The sequence below is a fragment of the Alosa sapidissima genome, chromosome 8 (assembly GCF_018492685.1).
Source record: "Alosa sapidissima isolate fAloSap1 chromosome 8, fAloSap1.pri, whole genome shotgun sequence".
NCBI lineage: Eukaryota > Metazoa > Chordata > Actinopteri > Clupeiformes > Clupeidae > Alosa > Alosa sapidissima.
In genome coordinates this window covers 30,117,958-30,135,394 of record NC_055964.1, presented here as the reverse complement: position 1 = coordinate 30,135,394, position 17,437 = coordinate 30,117,958, and the positions used below count along the sequence as shown (strand labels likewise).

The following is a 17,437-nucleotide window of genomic DNA, read 5'->3' as shown; positions in this document are numbered from 1 at the left end:
AAATACTAGAAGTATTTACTGCACGTAGACTATAGGGCTATGCCTAGCAGATTGAGAAGTGAATGTCGTGAAAGGGAACAAACGATAGCCTATTAGAAAGGCAAACAAAAGCTAAAGTTGCTTTTGACATTGTAGCCTAGGCCTACAATGAAGAATACTGATGCCCTGAATACTGAATCTGAAGCTGTCTCTCAAAGTTTCTATAGCCTAATTGATGCATTTAACTGGAATTTGGATTTAAGTTTTTCACTGCAAAACAGACGTGCGCTGTTTTCATATGGTGGAGCACCTAATCGCTATTAGCACTTCTCCTCCCCTGTGTTTGTGTGATAGCCTACTCCCACTTTTTCCCTCACCCTCCCATAAATTCATCAGTGCATATGAAAATATGTTCCATGGTAGCATGTTCAAATGTATCATGAAAATTGTTCTTATATCTTTAGTTGGATATTGGATGTGAGAAGAAAAAAAAATGGATGTTCCATAGCATTTATATTATTAGGCTAGTCTATGAAATGAATGTCCCACACTGTAGTTGGCATTATAACATTCTAACATATGGCATTATAATTACACTGGCATTATAGTTTGATACTGCAGCTGAAGTTAAACTTGAAGAAGAATCTGTCTAATCACCGGTTCCATTTTTTTAACAGACATTTTATTATTGATAAGTTGATATATTGTTCTATTAAAGAAAAGATAGAAAATAACTATTTGTGTGTGTGCTGTAAAATGGTTAGAAGAAATGAAATCGGAATCGGCTAAAATCGGTACCAGCAGGTGAAACTATGAAAAATCGGAAATCGGAACCGGCCCAAAAATTGCAATCGGTACATCTCTAATTTGTAATCCTTTTCAAAACAGGCAGTGAAACACGCTAACATGTACACACAAACAATAATAGAAAAATGTACAGAATCACAAATAACACACACACACACACAAACACACACAAACACACAGAAACACACATACACTACTTTGATTTAATCCTTTGAATACAGACACTGAAACACATTTAATGTACACTTTCACACAGCCATTCATACAAAAATGTACATAATTACGACACAGACACACACACACACACACACACACACACACACACACACAACACACAAGTCTAAGTGTGTCCTGTTCTCTCTTCTCGTCCATCAGACTCCTGTCACTTCACACTGGATCCAAACACAGCACACAGACACCTCCATCTGTCTGAGGGGAACAGGAGGGTGGAGGGGAGAGCTGAGCTCCAGTCATATCCTGATCATCCAGAGAGATTTGATAGGTGGTATCAGGTGCTGTGTAGAGAGGGTGTGTCTGGATGCTGCTACTGGGAGGTGGAGAGGAGTGGGGAGTGGGTTGCTATAGCAGTCTCATATAAAAGCATCAGCAGGAAAGGACAGGGTAATGAGTGTGGGTTTGGAGGTAATGATCAGTCCTGGATACTCCTCCTCTCCAGCTCCAGCTCCTCTTTCTACCACAATGATAAAGAGACTAAACTCCCTCTAGTGGCCAGCTCCAGAATAGGAGTGTATGTGGATCACAGGGCAGGAACTCTAGCCTTCTACAGCATCTCTGACACAATGACCCTCCTGCACAGAGTCCAGACCACATTCACTCACACACTCTACCCTGGGTTTTGGATAGACACTGGATCAGCAGTGAAGCTGTTGTGAGCCACACTGTATACAGCAGGACAGAAATGTACAGTCCCCAGATACAGATAGATACTGTTCATCCACACACACTGTACACACTGTATATCCACACACACACACACACACACACACACATAAACGCATCCCATCTCATCAGCACACATATAAGCCTCCACTCACATGTAAGGATCTGGCAGCTGCCTCTCAGCTGCCTGAGATTATGTGTTCTTGGGGAAAACAAAAGACCAAAATCACTCCCTCATCTCTGGACCCCAGCAGATATTACAGCGTCTGCACCTCTGCTGGAACACACGTCACCACACCACACATAAGCTATTGGGAGGGAAATGTGTTGATGAGCCCAGTGTTTCACCCCCTCTGATCCTGACTAGAAGGAAATCTTTTTGAGTCTGTATTCAAGTAAGTATTCACAAAGTAATTAACAACAGTTGCCTCATGCTACGTAGTCTTGCGTTTTTTGATGCTTTTTGTTAAATTTGCATGATAAATAACAAAATAAATAAATGAAAAAAGCACACATGATCACTTTTTTAGAAGTTACTACTGAATGTGCTTATCATAGGACATGTGGTAATACTGTAATAACAAGACATTTCAAAAGATGAGAAACAATAAAGCCCTCTAGAAAACAATCAATCTTGCATTGTCTAATGTCTAATAAGGGGAGAACTTCCACTCTCGGAAAACTTCCGGTTTCTGAAATGGTTGCAGTTCCTTCCGTGGTTCCACATGAGGGCGCTCGTCCACGATTGCAGAATGAATGGAGGTCTATGGAGCTGTACCCCTCAAAATCCACTTTTCTCGGGATATATATATTTTTTGTCAAGTAATTTGAATATTGTATTCGAAAGGGGAGGCAAAGAAAATACACTTGGTTGAGTATTATATTTGTTAAAGTCACTTAATTGTTCTAAAAAGCCTTTCAAACGTGTCAATGACAACAACGACCCAACCTGTAAGAAATCAAAAGGACATAAGTACTTGTTCATTCAACTTTTGACCTATAACCCATGTTGAAGTTATACAAACTACAATCAAAGCTTAGATTTTTCAATGACAATCAGGTGAAAACAGCTTTACAAATTTAGCCATCTAGCTCCATTGACTTAACCTTACTCTCACCAGATGAATTTCGTTCCGCCTAGCTCCACTCATCCATCTGGGATCACTCCATTGGAGAAGTGTTTCAGAAGGCTGGGCCTTATCAAAAATCCTTGCATATGATTGGATAAGCCACTTGTCCGTCATCTTTATTGACGTGCTACTTCAACCACTCACATCGAAGCCAACCCATGACGCTTGCTTCCACGATGCGTTGTCTGAATCAAAACAGTCTCACAGTCGCTTCTCCGCTACGTCACATCTATGAAACTCCCGCCCTGCATCCTGATTGGCTCTACCATAAAATCTGGTGCTGAAATCACTCCCAACGGAAGCGATCCAAGATGGATGTGAGTGGAGCTAGGCGGAATGAAATTCATCTGGCGAGAGTCAGGTTACCATTGACTCCCATTCATTTTGCACTCATGGCGATCGCCCCCAGTGAAACTCTGGTGGAACTGCAACCACAATTCGGTGCAATGGGACTTAATAGGGAGTGGCCAGGCTCTCCATAGACAGGCTCTGCTTGCAGTCTATGTCTAAAGAAAACATCAGAGGATGTAGCCTTGGTAATGTGCCATCTCTATAGAATGTTGTCAGACAGAACACTCTAGAACAGCGGTTCCCAAACTTTTTTTCCCGCGGAACACCTGTTACATCCTGACTAGGCTCGCGTACCCCCACCATCCGAAAAGAAACACATTCTATTGACGCATTCCAGGCATCATGTTTAATTAGCCACGCTATATGATAACAAATAGCGTGCAACTTGTGCAACTTGTCTATGAGCTCTCACGCTAAAAAAAAAAAACAGTGTGGAGAACAACATTAGTCTGGTTAGATAGCACCTCACTGCAAACCACGCACTGTGGCTTTGGGCAGTCTGTCTCCCAATCCACTTGAAGCCGAGGCCTTATATGCCTCATCATAGGCTACTTTCGTTTTTTTCCCAGTCTTTTCTGTCTCGTCTCATCCCTTTTTTTACCCCCCTGCGCTCCACCTCCATCATTCTGCCCCCCATCCCATCGTTACCTGTCTGCTGCTCTGTTTCTCTCGCTTCTAATTTTCGATCGCTTTAATTAGTCCTTTTGGACAGTGTCCCTGTTTTTAGAAAGTTTTCCATGTTTGCGTAGCCTTCTACATAGCCTATTCCACGAAACTAACGCGCCAGATATTCTGGCTGCCCGCTGCATTGTGGGTAGCTTTTTTTTTTAACGAAAACATAGCCTGCTATAGAGTTTACAAATGATTTCCTTTAATTTCACGCTTCCATATCATTATAACCCGATTCGAAATTATTTATTATTTATGAACTAATTTGATTATTAATTAATTAATAATTTTTAGCACATTTCCGACATTGCCCTTTTCATCTCGCGTACCCCCTAGTGGCAGCTCACGTAACCACCACAGTTTGGGAATCCCTGCTCTAGAACAATCCGTCTGACTCTGAACCCAGATCAGAATGTTGAACTCATCTGTTTTCTGTGGGAGAGACTCAGTCTGATGTGTGCAATGAAGCTGATAGCAACATTACATTTCTATAGTGCTTTTCTCAACACTCAAAGCACTTCACAGGGAAGGAGGAACCTCACTAACCACCACCAATGTGTTGCACGGCAGCCATTATGGATCAGAGCGCTCACCACACACCAGCTTGAGGTGGAGAGTGAATGAGCTATTTATACTGGGGGATGATTAGGGGGCCAGATTGAATGAGCCAGGTTGGGAATTTAGCCAGGACACGGGGAACCCCCTACTCTGCGATAAGTGCCATGGGATCTTTAATGACCACAGTGAGTAAGGACCTTGGTTTGACGTCTCATCCGAAGGACGGCATCTCCTACAGTAGTGTCCCCGTCACTGCACTGGGGCATTGGGATCGATCTTTTTGGCCAGAGGGTAGAGTGCCACCTACCAACACCACTTTCAACAGCCACCTAGGGCCCTATTATGACAATTTCTAAAATGTATGGTCACTGGCGAATAGTTAAAACAAATTTCAGGGTTTGTCCAGTCCATATCGGGTGTGGTTTAGTTATGAAACGTTATGAAACATCTGGCGCATGAAACTGTTGAAACTGATTTTGTTGCTAACGCTCACATCACATGCAGCTGGACATAGTGTTAATTTTGTCACCTATTTTTAATTTAGTCTTAGTCTTAGTCTTGTGACGAAATGTGCTTTTTAGTCTTTGTCATATTTAGTCATTCAAATATCATTTTTGTTAGTCAAGTTTTAGTCGACTAAAAGTCTCGTCATTTTAGTCTAGTTTTAGTCAAAAGAAAACTAAAGGTATCTTAGTCTTAGTCAGTTTTAGTCAACACATTTTAGTCTTTTTTTTATAACAAATTATTTCTGATTACCATTTGAGTCAAATAGTGTTTCACACATCTCAGTTTTCCAACAATATTGTGTGTCCACAGGGCTACTCGTCTGTTATAATTACTCATTCTGATTTGTTGTCAGTCAGTTACAGTTATAGCTCGGCTGGGATTTGACCATAGACAGTAAAAGATTTGACTGGACCACTGTCATACTCGTAGACCAGTGTTTCTCAAAGTGTGGTCCGGGAATCACTGGTGGTCTGCAAGCTATCCCAAGTGGTCCGCGAGCAGACGTGGTAAAATATAATATAGATGAGTTGTTTGCAATATTGAACCAACTTGTATGTAAAAACAGTTCTGCAACACTGTCTATGTAAGATATGCCAGTTTAAATCATACAGTATGAATCCACACAGTAAGCAAAGTGCAAAGACAATAAGCAAGGTGGTTCAGTGAGTAGGCCAATAATGTAGACTAATTATAGGCTACTGTTGAAGTAGGTCTAATCTTTTTTTTTTTTAGCTAGGGTTAGTTAAGTGGTCCTGAAACTGAAAAAGTTTGAGAAACACTGTCGTAGTCCAAAGTATTAATGTTTTACTCCGTCTCGCTAGATGGCGATATGCGCCCAAACACAACACATTCCCCAAACAGACTCTCCATCTTAGCCATAGCTAACTTGCTAGCGAACTTTCCATATTAGCTTACTTGCTAGCAAACTTTGCATCATCAGTCTAACTAGTTAAATAGTTGACATTACATGATGAACATTTTCGTATGGACATTCTGGTGGATGTTAATTTGTATGAGATAAGCTTCAACTTCTGGGTATGTAGCATTGTGGCATAAAGCTTAGGTAATTAGTTTGCTAACTCTGGCAGAAATCTCCAGTGTTCTTGTTCCATGTAGTTTCGTGTTGCAGCCACAGGGTTGCAGCAACAGCACGTAGACTAGCCTACAGGAAAGCTGTTGCGTTTGAACTCATTCGGAATATTTTGAAAACGTAACAGCTAGATATTCTGTCTTCTCATTTTGTAGACGAAAATGAAGAGAGATTTTATCTTAGTTTTTATTTCATGCAAAACATTTTAGTCTCGTCTTTTTTCGTCAACAATAATGCATCTTAAGATAGTCTTAGTCAGTGTTTCAGGACAATACTGCCGTCTCGTCATCGTCTCGTCTTAGTCATTAAAAAAAAGGTCGTTGACGAACATATTTCCTCTCGTCTCGTCTGACGAAATTAACACTAGCTGGACATGGTGTTAGCCTGAGATGGCATCATGGTCAGGTGATCAAGCCTGGCAGAGAAACCAAGTTAATGGTTCAATTCAATGACACTCCACATGAAAAACATGTAATGAAGTCATAATTTATCTCATAACACATTTATTACACAAGCAGTCCTTTCTCTGTGTGGGTGAGCAGGAGCCCTTTAGATGTGTAGAATCACATTACTCATAATTATTTTATATAACAGACACATCACAATCGTTTAACAGCCCACAGACACCTGAGTTGTTTTCCAATAATATATCCAAAGAGGAAGAAATAAAAAGTGAAAATGGTATAGCCAAAATACATGTCAAAACTTTTTCTTAAATTTAAAACCCCTATTAACCTTTATATGCAGTATTTTAAAATACATAAACTATTTAAGCCTCACAGAGACACATACATTTAAAGAAAACATAAAACACATCATTATAGCATAGTGGTCCAAATTCGAATGCATTACTCTTTTTGTCATTTATCTTGCATTTACATTGATATGTATTCATTAGGCGGACGGGTTTATCCAAAGCCACTTACAGGAGTAAAATAACATTGAATTGCTTCTTATGGTCCTCTGGCTGTGCATTTAAATCATTTCCTAAAATGAGTTTGTACACAGAGTCCTGTTCTATGGACAGATGTGCTGAAACATCAACAACTGTTCTTGTCTAAATCACCACTTTTACAGTGATCCAGGAAGTCCTTTTTCCCTTTAAAGGGCATTTTCCAAGGTGTACATCCGGACATATTAATGACCACTTCTGTTCAGATTTATGGAGTTGCCTACCTCACATCCATAACAAGTTCCATTTTGGGGATGCATCAGAATGTGTTCATACAACAAAATGTACATAATCAAATGTGTCTCAGATCACCTGGGCAAATGGTTTGCGTGATTGAATCACAGTGTGTCTTGGTCCTTCGCGGCTGGGGTGGTTTGATTCCCAAACCCGCCACTGCAAGTGTGTGTCGCTTTGGATAAAAGAGTCTGCTGAATATCAGTCAACTTTAACTTTGGTCCTTGTTTATACTTGTATTAGCACTGTCCACTTATGATGAGATGGCCAAACACAGATTTTAAAAATGAAAACAAAGTAAAAGGGGTCCGAGTGTGGAGAGGTGAGGTGCAGGAGCAGCACTTCCACCAGTGGCCTACAGGGGGCAGCACTGGCACTCTGTCTCCACAAGGTGGCACTAGAGATCCATGGATTGTTGGAGTCAGTACATTCTTCTTATCTCTTTCTCGCTCTCGCTCTCTCTCTCACACACATACACACACACACACAGACACACACACACACACACCACACAAATCCACACACACACACACACACACACAAACACACAAACACACACAGCAGCAGACAGAAGGAGAAAATTATTAAATCTGATGTTCATTGTAAATTTGTATGTTTATTATTCACAAAGAATGTTTATTTGTTTCTACATGTGGACCTACCTGCAGGTCCTGCTCTGTTTCCTGAATGGCCTCCTGCAACAGACTCTGCAGGCGACTCTCAAACGTCCAGCTCTCCTTAATCATGCCAAGAGACTCCTCACTGGGAACACATCACACACACACCACACACACACACACATACATACACACACACACACACACACATCACACACACACGCACACACACACACACACACACACACACACACCACACACACACACACACACACACACGCAAGAGAGAGAATTTAAAAAAATCTAAGTGCTGTGCTCAACATGGTGGCGTCTGGGTTAAGTGCTGTGCTCAACATGGTGGCGTCTGGATTAAGTGCTCAACATGGTGGCGTCTGGGTTAAGTTCTCAACATGGTGGCGTCTGGGTTAGGTGCTCAACATGGTGGCGTCTGGGTTAAGTACTGTGCTCAACATGGTGGCGTCTGGTATAAGTGCTCAACATGGTGGTGTCTGGGTTAAGTGCTCAACATGGTGGCGTCTGGGTTATGCACTGTGCTCAACATGGTGGCGTCTGGGTTAAGTGCTGTGCTCAACATGGTGGCGTCTGGGTTAAGTACTCAACATGGTGGCGTCTGGGTTAAGTACTCAACATGGTGGTGTCTGGGTTAAGTGCTGTGCTCAACATGGTGGCGTCTGGGTTAAGCGCTGTGCTCAACATGGTGGCAGCCTCTGAGAACAAACTTACAGCCTTTAGGTGTTCTATTTGGAAGCTCTGATGCCTAACCACTAGATCTAATGTAATGTAATGTAAAACATAGATTACAATTTGACTTGATTTCTAATTTGATCAATAAAAGTAGTTATTAATAGTTTGGTATTAGTTTATATTAGATTAGTAGTTATACTTCGTATGGGCTCCGCCCTCTAACAGCTCCGCTAGTTCTAATCCCTTAGTTCCGCTAGTTCCCATCCGCTAGTGCCAATCCCTTAGTTCCGCTAGTTCCCATCCGCTAGTGCCAATCCCTTAGTTCCGCTAGTTCCAATCCGCTAGTTCTAATCCCTTAGTTCCGCTGATTCCCATCCGCTAGTGCCAATCCCTTAGTTCCGCTAGTTCCCATCCGCTAGTGCCAATCCCTTAGTTCTGCTAGTTCCAATCCGCTAGTTCTAATCCGCTAGTTCTAATCCCTTAGTTCCGCTAGTTCCCATCCGCTAGTGCCAATCCCTTAGTTCCGCTAGTTCCAATCCGCTAGTGCCAATCCCTTAGTTCCGCTAGTTCTAATCCACTAGTGCCAATCCCTTGCTGCGCTGGAGCCTTTGTGAAGAATTTGCATACTCCGCCCCCTCCAGAGGGGACTACCCTATATAACGCAGATCACCCCACAATCGACTCCCTTAAAAACTTCAGCTTTGATGAAGAAAGTCGCATACAAAGAAGAAGAATGGAAGTCGCCAGGAATACTCCAGCCACCGCCCCGGTGGTCCCGGTGAGGAAATGTACAGCTTGCCCTGGTTGGATTTTGGACCTGCATGTCCAGTGCTCCATCTGCCCTGGAGCGAAACACGCTGGAGACACGCTGGCTCTCCAGCCAGGCTGCGGGATGAGTGCAGCGCTCTCCCTTCTAGACAGACGGGAGGTGGCTGCGCACTTTGATGCTGAAGTTCCTCTGGAGCAGGCGCTCAGTGAGGTACTGGAGGAAGTCTCTGAGGCTGATGTCCTGGAGTTCGAGTGACACTCTCCTCTCTCTACGCTGCCAGACTGGGATCCACTGGAGCTGAAGGAGGATTACCCAGTGGTTTTGGAGTTGGAGGCCATCCTTTCTGGTCTACAGCAGGGATGAATTACTGCACGGGACTACCGGGCCCAGGCCCAGGGGCCCAAGGGGTCAGGGGGCCCTGAAGCCCAAGCCTTTGCATGGAATCATCATCAACAAAACAGGATGTAGGCTATGCATCTGATTGAATTTAGTATTGGCCATCCCCAAAATGCACCAGAATACAGGAAATCACATCAAACAAATGAAAAATCGCCATCCGGTCTACAGCTGAAGGAGGATCTCCCAGCGGTTTTGGAGTTGGTGGCCATCCACTCTGGTCTACAGCTGCCCTAAGCTACTCCCCAGCCGGCCAGTGACCCACACAAGCCAATGGAGTTTGGATCTTATAACGAAGGCCCCTCAACACCATCAGTGGTGGCCCCAGTGTTTCCGCTCTTGCAGGAGTTTGGAGCTTATGCGAAGGCTCGCTCCTCAACACCATCAGTGGTGGCCCAAGTGTTTCCGCTCTTGCAGGAGTTTGGAGCTTATGCGAAGGCCCCTCAACACCATCAGTGGTGGCCCAAGTGTTTCCGCTCTTGCAGGAGTTTGTGCAGAGTTCCTGGACGGCCCCAGCCAAAGCCTCCCTCCCAGCAGTTCGTTTCCTCCCCCTGCAGAGCCGTTGCAGGCTGGATGGAAGGATTTGTGAACAGCGCGCCTCCAGTAGACAGTCAGCTGACACACACACACACATCTCTGGAGCCCATGCTGAAACACACACACACACATCTCTGGAGCCCATGCTGAAACACACACACACATCTCTGGAGCCCATGCTGAAACACACACACACACATCTGGAGCCCATGCTGAAACACACACACACACACACACATCTCTGGAGCCCATGCTGAAACACACACACACACATCTCTGGAGCCCATGCTGAAACACACACACACACACACACACACACACACACACATCTGGAGCCCATGCTGAAACACACACACACATCTCTGGAGCCCATGCTGAAACACACACACACACATCTGGAGCCCATGCTGAAACACACACACACACATCTGGAGCCCATGCTGAAACACACACACACACACACACACACACACACATCTGGAGCCCATGCTGAAACACATCTCCACACCTCACACCAGCCTCTAGTGTGGAGCCCAGTGTTGAGTCCCCTCTGAGCTTCCGCCCTCTTCTCTTGTTCCCCCGACACCCTCTTCTGTTCCCTTCATCACACACAGCACCTGACTTCCCTTATAATCAGATACATGTCTGATGGAAGCTCTAATGTGACAGCATTTCACAGAGTCTGTAAATATTAAAGAGACTACAATATGTATCCAAATCCTGAGAATGAACAAAAGGTGTAAAATAAATAGCTGTCTGACATCAATGGCATTGTAATGCAGCAGGTTTATGTGAAACTGTTGATGATTCTGTAGGGATAGAGTGTTAAACTGTAATCAAGTATGACATCTCTTCAGGTTGGCTGTCTAATGATATTTTGAAAACTGATGAAGAGAAAGAAGTGCAAAAAACATTCAGCATTGGCTCATCACCGGGAGCAACATACAGGTTTGTCTATAATTTCACACTACAGAACCTGTTGTTCAGTTAGTCATGTTTTGGTCAGACCCCTGTGTGGAGGTCACACAATGACCCTTTGTGTGGGGGATCAGAAGTGGATTTCCATACCAACCCTACACTCATAACTCCTCGCTGTCTGTCTGTCTGTCTGTCTTTCTGTCTGTCTTTCTGTCTGTCTGTCTTTCTGTTCTGTCTGTCTGTCTGTTTACCTCCCTGTCTCTATGCTATGGCTTGTCACTCTTTATTACATTTAATCATATGCTTCATTTTGTTTAGTTTTGTTTTCATCTTGTGAACCGGGATAAGGGCACTCGGAGCTCCTTCAACCTTACTTTTTAAAACCATTTTATAAAATTGTCCTTTATATGAATAAAAATAAAGTTGCTATTTTTATTCAACCATTATATGAATTAAAAATAAAGTTGTAAAGACAGGGTGGTGGGGGAAAAAAGTGAATTTCAGGCAGGTGCCTTTCCTTGCAAGGTAGCCTACATAATGAAAAGTGATTATTACTGTAGATGTACACATTACCAATATTGGGATTGTCTTCATGCACATAAGTACAAATACGTTATTGGCATTTTACTGCAATTCACTGTGTCAGTGATGAAACTTGCTATGATGAAATTTGCTATCCATGAGTCAGGGCATGTTCCGGTGACATCAAATAATCTACATGTTTTTAATCATTAATTCAAATGTCTTTCATATGGAATAACTGATAAACAATAATGTCTAAATAAATATTGTGCACCTCCTTTTTTGTCCACCGTCCCAAGTCTCACCAGCCGTCTGCACACCTGGAAGTAGACGTACAGTAGTAGACCACAGGGTCCAGTTGATGTGGAGGTAGGTGAGGGTCCAGTTGATGTGGAGGTAGGTGAGGGTCCAGTTGATGTGGAGGTAGGTGAGGGTCCAGCTGATGTGGAGGTAGGTGAGGGTCCAGTTGATGTGGAGGTAGGTGAGGATCCAGTTGATGTGGAGGTAGGTGAGGGTCCAGCTGATGTTGAGGTAGGTGAGGGTCCAGTTGATGTGGAGGTAGGTGAGGGTCCAGCTGATGTGGAGGTAGGTGAGGGTCCAGCTGATGTGGAGGTAGGTGAGGGTCCAGTTGATGTGGAGGTAGGTGAGGGTCCAGTTGATGTTGAGGTAGGTGAGGGTCCAGTTGATGTTGAGGTAGGTGAGGGTCCAGTTGATGTTGAGGTAGGTGAGGGTCCAGCATGCTGTTGAGGTAGGTGAGGGTCCAGTTGATGTTGAGGTAGGTGAGGGTCCAGCATGCTGTTGAGGTAGGTGAGGGTCCAGCTGATGTGGAGGTAGGTGAGGGTCCAGCTGATGTGGAGGTAGGTGAGGGTCCAGTTGATGTGGAGGTAGGTGAGGGTCCAGTTGATGTTGAGGTAGGTGAGGGTCCAGTTGATGTTGAGGTAGGTGAGGGTCCAGTTGATGTTGAGGTAGGTGAGGGTCCAGCATGCTGTTGAGGTAGGTGAGGGTCCAGTTGATGTTGAGGTAGGTGAGGGTCCAGTTGATGTTGAGGTAGGTGAGGGTCCAGTTGATGTTGAGGTAGGTGAGGGTCCAGTTGATGAGGTAGGTGAGGGTCCAGTGTGCTGTTGAGGTAGGTGAGGGTCCAGTTGATGTTGAGGTAGGTGAGGGTCCAGTTGATGTTGAGGTAGGTGAGGGTCCAGTGTGCTGTTGAGGTAGGTGAGGGTCCAGCATGCTGTTGAGGTAGGTGAGGGTCCAGCATGCTGTTGAGGTAGGTGAGGGTCCAGCATGCTGTTGAGGTAGGTGAGAGTCAGTGTGCTGTGGAAAACCGCACTTACCACCTCCACGGCTTTGCTCATCCTGTGTGACCACACCCTAACCCAGATAAGCAGTTGGGCCACGTTGCTGGGCAGGAAGCAGGTGACCAAAACCACCACCACCACCCACCATAGCCAGGGAGGTGAGGGTCCTCTCTAGTGCTGCTGTGGTGATCTACATGTAGACTAGGGGTTACCAAACAACTTTTCAGCACGCGACCCCCAAATATTGTGACCCCAACCAGGGGCGGAGCCAGACATTTTAAACATTGGGGGCTTAGCCCAGTGTCACACACCGGAAGGCTAGGGGGGTCCGGGGGCATGCAAAATTTTGAAAAATAACCCCTTAAATAATGACTTCTAGTGAATTCTGTGTAGACTAATGGACACATTGAGACTTTAAAAATGTCAGACTCAAGATATATCTGACTGGCACTTTGGGTCTTTCAAGAGGGGTCTATAGGCATAGCCTATCTGATCAGCAGGCACTTAGTTAATTAAGCGTTTTTTATGAGTTATAGTTTGTATATTATAGGCTAGTATACTATGCTAAGATAACCCTGATGGGATGCTACCTTGTCTCAATACATTTTTACTTTGAACTCTGTCAAAAGTAGCCTTATGGTCAGGTTTAGCACAGCCCCACACATTGTGAACCCACTTGTTATAATGTTCAATGGAATACATGAAGCTAAGTTTAATTCAGGGCTTAAAGTTCATTTTTCAAAATGGGAGGAATTCTCCCCTTCAGTGCTTCACATAGGGGGACTAATTCAGTTGGGGAGGGGGGGGATAGGCCTACCTTTTACAAACTGAAATTGCATTTTCCTTATAGGCCTACAGGCGTCAATGAGAGAACACTTACACTTACATGATTTTGGTTTCGATTTTCTAATTGGAGTCTTTGCGACAACACGCCATGATACATTTGATAATGTTTGATCGTTGTTTTGGTATGAAGCATCTTTTACGTAATTAATGCGCACTCTAGAAAGTGAAAGTAGCCTATAGGCCTATGCGCTCTGTGTCTGAGCTGTCTGTGCACGTCCGCCATTGATTAGGCTACGTTACTCAAATGGAGAACACATCAATCTCATGGTATTGTTTGCCCTAAAATGCATGAAACATGCAAATTCAAAATCCCGCCGGTAGCCACGTTACATCTCCGTTTCATATTTGCCTAGGCTACTAGCCTACAATAAATGAATTGAACGAACTCAACTGACAACAGGTCTACTGATTCGCTCATTGAGACTATGAATACAGTACAACAAACTTTGTTTTTTCAAACGTTTATTTTTGTATTCCGGGGTACAGTAGCCTAATTGCCTAATGTCTTGACAATAGTTTTTCTTACCGCTTGCTGTTTAAACTGACTGCGCCGCTCTGAACTTTCCTGCCAGGTTTATGATGTAAACCGCTACATCTCGGCTGTGGCATTGCCTAAACTCATCGTGTGGGTAATCAGATTATCTGTCAATATTGGGCTTTGAAAATAAGGGATAGCCTATTTGCTCAGTAATAGTAGCCTACATTTTGTAACATTTATAGAGAAACCAAGGGGAAGTTAAATTAGAAATTAGAATCGTTGGAAATTGAAAACACATACAAAAAAAAAGATTCAGGGCTTGAGCCCCCGAAGCCACCCCCTCGCTCCGCCAATGACCCCAACTTTCTGAGTTCAGGAGCAGCACTTGTGGCCTACAGGGGGCAGCAGACACACTGGCGCTTTGTCTCAACTAGGTGGCATTAGAGATCCATGGATTGTTGGTTAGTACATTCTCCTTATCTCTCTCTCTCTGTCTTATCTCTCTGTCTCTCTCTCTCTCTCTGTCTCTCTCTCGCACACATGCGCACACACACACACACACACACACAATCTGAATCAGAGAGTATGGGGATTGTCATCTTTCAGCCACTCCCGTTCCCTCATCATCTGATGGAACAGGAGACACAGACACACAAGACACACACACACACACACACAGAGCAGCAGACAGAAGGAGAACATGATTAAATGTGTTGTCCGTTATGCCGCTTTCAGAAGAATGTTTATTTGTTTCTACATGTGGACCTACCTGCAGGTCCTGCTCTGTTTCCTGAATGGCCTCCTGCAACAGACTCTGCAGGCGACTAAGGTCCTGCTCTCCTCAATCATGACAAGAGACACCTCACTGGGAACACATCACACACACACACACACACACATACACACACACACACACACACACACACAAACCACACACACACACACACACACACACACACACACACACACACACACACACATTTCTTGGTGTTTTATGCCCCCAACATTGTCTTCAAGGCAGCGCTACCTGGGAGGCAGTAGGGTTAGGCATAAATTAAGGTTAGGGTTAGGGGGTTAAGTTTAGGATTAGGTGCCTTTAAGTCAGCGGTGGTAGCGCTGCCTGGAAGACGACGTTGGGGGCATAAAACGCCATTAAGCCACACACACACATAGACACACACACACACACACACACACACACACACACACACACACACACAGAGACAAGTTAACATGTTACTTTTTAAATTAAGCACAACCAAGTGGACAGATTGATATCTGATCTGAATTGGCAGATTACGTATTACCGATTGTGCATGCGCACACAAACAAAATGGGTTAAGTACTGTGCTCAACATGGTGGTGTCTGGGTTAAGTACTATGCTCAACATGGAGACGTCTGGGTTAAGTGCTCAACATGGTGACATCTGGGTTAAGCGCTCAACATGGTGGCGTCTGGGTTAAGTGCTGTGCTCAACATGGTAGCGTCTGGGTTAAGTACTGTGCTCAACATGGTGGTGTCTGGGTTAAGTACTCAACATGGTGGCGTCTGGGTTAAGTGCTCAACATGGAGGTGTCTGGGTTAAGTGCTCAACATGGTGGCGTCTGGGTTAAGTGCTCAACACAGTGGTGTCTGGGTTAAGTGCTCAACATGGTGGCGTCTGGATTAAGTACTCAACATGGTGGCAGCCTCTGAGAACAAATTTACAGCCTAGTACAGCCAATCCGCTAGTCCCAATCCCTTGCTGCGCTGGAGCCTTTGTGAAGAATTTGCATACTCCGCCCCCTCCGGAGGGGACTACCCTATAGACCCTTTCAACAATAAAAACAAAAACAATGCTTGAACATTCTATTTGGGCCCCAATCTACTTCCTCTGCATTAAGATAACATATGGAATGTTAAAACGGAAGTCTTGTGGGGCCAACTATGATGCTGATAATGGAACTCTCTCGGCTCCCTTAAAAACTTCAGCTTTGATGAAGAAAGTCGCATAGGAAGAAGAAGAATGGAAGTCGCCAGGAATTCTCCAGCCACCGCCCCGGTGGTCCCGGTGAGGAAATGTACAGCTTGCCCTGGTTGGATTTTGGACCTGCATGTCCAGTGCTCCATCTGCCCTGGAGCGAAACACGCTGGCTCCCCCAGCCAGGCTGCGGGATGAGTGCAGCTCTCTCCCTTCTAGACAGACGGGAGGTGGCTGCGCACTTTGATGCTGAAGTCCCTCTGGAGCAGGCGCTCAGTGAGGTACTGGAGGAAGCCTCTAAAGGAGGCTGACGTGCTGGAGGTCGAGTGACACTCTCCTCTCTCTACGCTGCCAGACTGGGATCCACCGAAGCTGAAGGAGGATTACCCAGCGGCTTTGGAGTTGGCGGCCATCCGGTCTACAGCTGCCCTAAGCTACTCCCCAGCCGGCCAGTGACCCACACAAGCCAATGGAGTTTGGAGCTTATGCGAAGGCCCCTCAACACCATCAGTGGTGGCCCAAGTGTTTCCGCTCTTCCAGGAGTTTGGATCTTATGCGAAGGCTCGCTCCTCAACACCGTCAGTGGTGGCCCAAGTGTTTCCGCTCTTGCAGGAGTTTGGATCTTATGCGAAGGCCCCTCAACACCATCAGTGGTGGCCCAAGTGTTTCCGCTCTTGCAGGAGTTTGGAGCTTATGCGAAGGCCCCTCAACACCATCAGTGGTGGCCCAAGTGTTTCCGCTCTTGCAGGAGTTTGGATCTTATGCGAAGGCTCCTCAACACCATCTGTGTTTCCGCTCTTCCAGGAGTTTGTGCAGAGTTCCTGGACGGCCCCAGCCAAAGCCTCCCTCCCAGCAGTTCGTTTCCTCCCCCTGCAGAGCCGTTGCAGGCTGGATGGAAGGATTTGTGAATGGAGCACCTCGAGTAGACAGCCAGCTGACACACACACACATCTCTGGAGCCCATGCTGAAACACACACACACACATATCTCTGGAGCCCATGCTGAAACACACACACACACACATCTCTGGAGCCCATGCTGAAACACACACACATCTCTGGAGCCCATGCTGAAACACACACACACACACATCTCTGGAGCCCATGCTGAAACACACACACACACACACACACATCTCTGGAGCCCATGCTGACTACTCAGCTGCAGCTGGACACGGCCGCGCGACCTGTTCTGCCCAGACGTGAGCAGGAGGCT

At 45.1% G+C, this 17,437-nt stretch overlaps 2 protein-coding genes across 3 annotated transcripts in view; one reads left to right on the top strand and one right to left on the bottom strand.

Moving 5' to 3' along the window:
• LOC121714956 (tripartite motif-containing protein 16-like) overlaps window positions 1-1,732 on the top strand; it is a 964,796-nt gene extending 963,064 nt beyond the window's left edge. The window contains exon 6 of one of the 2 annotated variants that reach the window (XM_042100222.1): window positions 1,162-1,732. In XM_042100222.1, the coding sequence (XP_041956156.1) occupies window positions 1,162-1,679 (518 nt within the window). In that variant the 3' untranslated portion in view covers window positions 1,680-1,732. The remainder of the gene's footprint in view (window positions 1-1,161) is intronic. The other variant, XM_042100224.1, reaches the window with a different exon arrangement.
• Window positions 1-17,437, bottom strand: part of LOC121714945 (tripartite motif-containing protein 16-like) — a 1,397,702-nt gene that overhangs the window by 475,947 nt on the left and 904,318 nt on the right. The window lies entirely within an intron of this gene.